This window comes from Corylus avellana, chromosome ca3 (genome assembly GCF_901000735.1).
Source record: "Corylus avellana chromosome ca3, CavTom2PMs-1.0".
In the NCBI taxonomy this organism is placed as follows: domain Eukaryota; kingdom Viridiplantae; phylum Streptophyta; class Magnoliopsida; order Fagales; family Betulaceae; genus Corylus; species Corylus avellana.
Window position 1 is genome coordinate 21,900,595 of NC_081543.1, and position 5,250 is coordinate 21,905,844.

General features: G+C 36.2%; 1 protein-coding gene across 1 annotated transcript; it reads left to right on the forward strand.

Moving 5' to 3' along the window:
* Positions 1-881: 881 nt before the first annotated feature.
* LOC132176450 (labd-13Z-ene-9,15,16-triol synthase, chloroplastic-like) lies at positions 882-2,774 on the forward strand. The gene is made up of 2 exons (XM_059588659.1): positions 882-1,850; positions 2,145-2,774. The coding sequence occupies exons 1-2, from the start codon at positions 882-884 to the stop codon at positions 2,772-2,774; spliced, it is 1,599 nt and encodes a 532-aa protein (XP_059444642.1).
* The last annotated feature ends 2,476 nt before the right edge of the window (positions 2,775-5,250 follow it).

Here is a 5,250-nt window from a genome sequence, read left to right on the forward strand (position 1 = left end):
AGTATCGTTTAGTGATGTTTTTCGCAAAAGATACTATCTCAAAACGTCATTAATCCTTTTTTTTTTTTTTGTTCGTATTGAGTTAAAGTAGAACCACAATCAATTTTTCACAAACACAAGGAAACTTAATGCTAATAATCAACTCCAACTTTTGCTATCGATAGTTCCCTCTAAATAGAGAAACAATCGACTAATAATTACATAAAAGACCAATTAGGTCTTAACTTCTAGGACTAAGACTCCGACTCTAATAAGAAAAGAATCTTGTAATTATGATCACATCACACTGAATTTTGTTTAAAAAAAACAATAATTGATTCAAAAACTATTGGATAGTGTCACGTCAACATTATGAGTAATTCTGTAAGTTCTTCTTGTGTCTCTTTTGAGTCCATTCAATAATGATGTGGCAATTAAATTTATCATTTGATCAAAATCCAATAATAATTGATCACAAGCCCAATAATAAATTTAATAGCCACATCATTCTTGTAAGGATACAAGAGAGACTTGTAGCATTAGTCCAACGTTATAATAAGATAATGGATTTGTAATATTGCACCATATAGCATTACGGACTACATGGACTCCAGGCGGGATGCTTCTTTCATTCCTTTTGTTTTCCATGAAATGACAGGATGCTTCTTTTGGACCACAAAGCCCTTAACTTCACCATATTAGGATCTTTACAAAATCTTCCCATATTAGAGTTTCTCTCTAGTAACTGCCAAACATCTAACCAGAGAGAAGGAAACAGATCTTTTACATTAAAAAAAATAAATAAAATAAATAAAAATCCAAGTTTCAAGAAGACTTGTCATTCTAATTTCTAATCAATTCTTACTTCTCTGTTTTTCTTTGATCATCAACAAAATCCGTACATGTCGAACACTATTTCTGCCATGCGGTCGTGGTGGTGGTGGTGGGTTGCAGAGGACCAGAAACACGATGGTTCAAGAGCAACTCTCACTGCTTTTGTCTCTATATTTGCAGTGTTCTGGTTCCTACGGGCAATCATGAAATCGACAAAAGTTGTCCCTCCCCTGCCACCAGGCCCCCGTGGCTTGCCACTAGTCGGCTACCTCCCCTTTCTAGGTACAGAGCTCCATAGGAAATTTGAGGAACTGGCAATTTCCTATGGCCCCATCTACAAGCTTTGGCTTGGGCAAAAATTGTGCGTAGTGGTTAGCTCACCATCGCTGGTGAAAGAGGTGGTTCGTGACCAGGACAGAGTGTTTGCCAACCGCGACCCGCCCATAGCCGGCCTGGCTGCCTCATATGGGGGAGGTGATATTGCGTTTGCACCATATGGGGATGATTGGAAGAAGTTGCGCAAGATATTTGTACGGGAGATGCTAAGTGGTGCAAATCTTGATGGCTCTCAAACTCTACTCAGAGAAGAGGTTAGAAAATCTATTAGAAATGTGTATGAGAAAAGTGGCAGCCCCATCGATCTTGGGGAATTGGCATTTTTGACTGTCATCAACTCCACGATTAACATGTTGTGGGGTGGCACGCTGCGAGGGGAGGAAGGGGCAGCTGTTGGGGCTCAGTTTAAGAGTGTGTTGGCAGAGCAAATGGTGCTGTTTGGGAAACCAAATGTTTCTGACTTTTTCCCTCTGCTTGCGAGGTTTGATTTGCAAGGGATTGAGAGGCAAGCAAAGAGGAATTCCCTGTGGCTTGAAAGCATTATTGATTCTGTCATTGAAAAACGGATGAATATGGCTAAGGAAGAGAAAGAAGGGGTAGAAGAAAGGAAGGACTTCTTGCAAATTCTCTTGGAGATAAGGGATCATCAAGTTGACGCTGCAAAATCAATAAGCATGAACCAACTCAAGGCCTTGCTTCTGGTATGTCCAATTTTCTACTTTGTGCTCCATCAAATGAGGAGTCCTACACAACTTTAACTAAATCCAGCTTAATAGTTTATAGTACAATTTGGCTATTCTTTTTTTATTTAATTTGATTATTATTGTTGTCTTTGTTGTTATACGGTCTTGGTGTCCGGAACTTTGTTTTAGTCATTCATCTCTATTTCACTTCAATATTTTATCGCCTATTAAAAAGTTTTAAGCTTTTTGAATAAGGGTTAATGTTTGTTACTTGCGGGTTCAATTGATGAGTTCCTTTACGATGTTTAATAGGACGTAGTGGTGGGTGGATCGGACACCACAACAACCATGGTGGAATGGGTGATGGCGGAGCTGCTGCAATGTCCGGCGGCAATGAGAAAAGTGAATGAAGAATTAACAGATATTGTGGGGGTGGATAGCTTAGTAGAAGACACCCATTTGCCCAAATTACACTATCTAGATGCTGTCATCAAAGAGGCTCTCCGTTTGCACCCAGCCCTCCCTTTCCTAGTACCCCGTTGTCCAGGCCAATCTAGCACCATTGGAGGGTACTGGGTACCCAAAGGAACTAGGGTATTCCTAAATGTTTGGGGTATACATAGGGACCCAAAGATTTGGAAAAATCCCTTGGAATTTCAACCGGAAAGGTTCCTGAGTGATCAAAGCAAACTGGATTACTCGGGAAACAATTTTAATTATTTTCCGTTTGGATCCGGGAGAAGAATATGCGCAGGGATTCCACTAGCAGAAAGGTCTCTATTGTACGTGCTAGCTTCGTTTTTGCACTCGTATGAGTGGAAGTTGCCACATGGCACCGAGCTTAATCTTGCAGACAAATTCGGTATTGTTACTAAGAAAGCAAATCCAACGCTTGCAATTCCAACACCAAGGTTGTCTAAACCTGAGCTCTACACACAATAATATTGTAAGATGTTTTATTTGTGATGGGCGCTCCTGATGTTTTGGTTTGTATCCTCTTCGCATTATCTGTGTGTTTCCTACTGGAAAGATGTTTTATTCTTCTGTGTGGAATGAAAAATATTATTCATCCAAAAAACAACAAAAAAATCTTTTAATTCTCCTACTTCTGTGGCCCTATTTCAGCCCCTTATTCTTTGTTTTCAGTCTTTTAATTTTACTTTTACAGGAAGAAAAAAAAAGAAAACAATAATCCCTCAATGTCGAATCCATCCAACCACATGTGGTGATTTACGCAAACGTTAACGGTTTTGAGGATGGAATAGAATATTTGGGTTTGGGACTGAGAGACTCTAGTAACCTTTTTTATTTTTTAATAGAAAAATGTTACACTATTCATATTTTTTAACTGTTTTGATAGGACAAAAATACATTTTACTGTAATTAATTAGATATTTTCCTGTTCAAATAAAATGGAGAGGATCTTAAGTCTTATTTGTAGGGGGGCGGAGTGCATTCATCGCTTTCCATAAAACATGGTTGACAAATATGACGTTTTTCTTTTGGGCGTGTGCTTCATGCAAGGTTGGATTTTTGTGAGGGCTTTAATTACAATAGTCACTCATTCCTTTGGATTACTTGTATATGCTTGTATATTGCAATGAAAATTAAGTGTTAGATGGGCATGTGAATTTGGTGGGCTCCTGGACCGGCCTTTGGTTCTATCAGGTTGAGCCCTATACTTTATTTCCAATTATAAATCAAAATATTTAAAAAATAATATTCAATTATAAATCAAATAAAGTATTTTGGTATCATAATATTAATAGATCAAGGGTATCATTGTTCAAATCAAATAAATAAATACAAATCAAAGAAAAAAAAAGGTCATTGGCAGTGTTATTTATTTATTTATTTATTTTTGTGAGTATTGGCCGTGTTATCAATATATGCTAACGATGAAAGCAATTGGCAGTGGTTCTGATGTTTGCCGGATTCTCTACGACCATAATGAAAAAGTAGAAAAACTTTGACAACAGAAGAACCCACCATGAACATGTTGGTGGTTGAAACTAATGACTGATAAACCAATGAAGCAGCTCAATTTAGAAACTGGCAAATTGGGTAATAATTATATACAAGATACCAATTTCCTTAGTTTTCAAGGAGCCCAGGAATTTAAATAGCGTAATTCTAGAAATCATTATTGTGTCACTTTAAGAATAAAATGACTTTTAAAATTACAATTTGATTAAAATTCAATAATAATTAATTATAAGGCCAACAATAATTTTAGAAGTCACATCATTTTTTGACTAACACAAGAGTGATTCCTAGCAGATGATAGGTTGATAGCACCTTTCAAAAATACTGCACCAATTAGCCTTAGAATTATCAACAAAATTCTAACTACTAAAAAAAAGCTATACCTTTCAACCAACTCTTTTATTATTATTATTATTTTAAATAAGTAGTCGATCTTTATTATCAAAATCAAATCTACAGTATAAAACTCTAAACAAAAAGAGCAACCTGCACTGAGAAGGCAGTGTCATAGATAAAAAAAAAGAAAAAAAAAGAAGGAATTTCTTCCATCCACACCCTATCCATAACCTCCCTAACTCCTTGATAAGTGCTAAAATATTCATATTTTCAGCCCTTAACTTGTATGTTTTAATCCTTTGGTTTTGGTTAATTAGGCCATTTTACTTCCTTTTTGTGTTTTTTATGTTTTTACAAGCTTTTGGAAGAAAAGAAGCATTTTTGGACAAATTCCAAGCTTAAAGGGCAAATTGGGAAAACCTAGAAGATATGGTTAAGCTTAACCCATCATGGTTAAGTTTAATCAAATAAAGGAAATGATCAATTCGAAATTTCTCACATTGAAGTCAAATCGGATTGGATGCAAAATTGGATTCTGAATATGTCTCGGTATTTTGATCATAACTTTTAGCTCAGATATCCGATTAAGATTATTCAAGTGGCATTAGAAAGCTAACTCAAAATTATACAAATCATTGTGAAATAGCATTTCCCTAATTCGGAGTGCCGTAAGGCCAAAATCGCTCCGTAAGTTAAGACCGCAATCTTGGGCGAATCCTAGTCCGATTTGGACTTAGGTTTTCTTATCCTAATTGGACTTGGACTTAAAACTCCGAATTTCCTAGGATTACTAGAGCTTCTAGGACTCTCCTAAGCTCTATAAATAGACCCCTAAGCCTCACAATTTAATTCATTCTAAAATCCTTAGAAGAGGCACAATTTGGGGAAAGGAATTTGGAGGCTACTTCTAGGAGCGGTTTTCGGTTCTTTCTTTCCCTTTTCTTTTGTCTTTTATTTTAATTATATGTAACTAACTCTTAAGGAGGGCTAGATTGAAGCCCTAATTATGTTTATTTAATATTTCAATATTGGCGTCTTTGTGATAATCATATTGTATTGCATAACTTGATTAATTTATATTTTCATGAATTCCTCA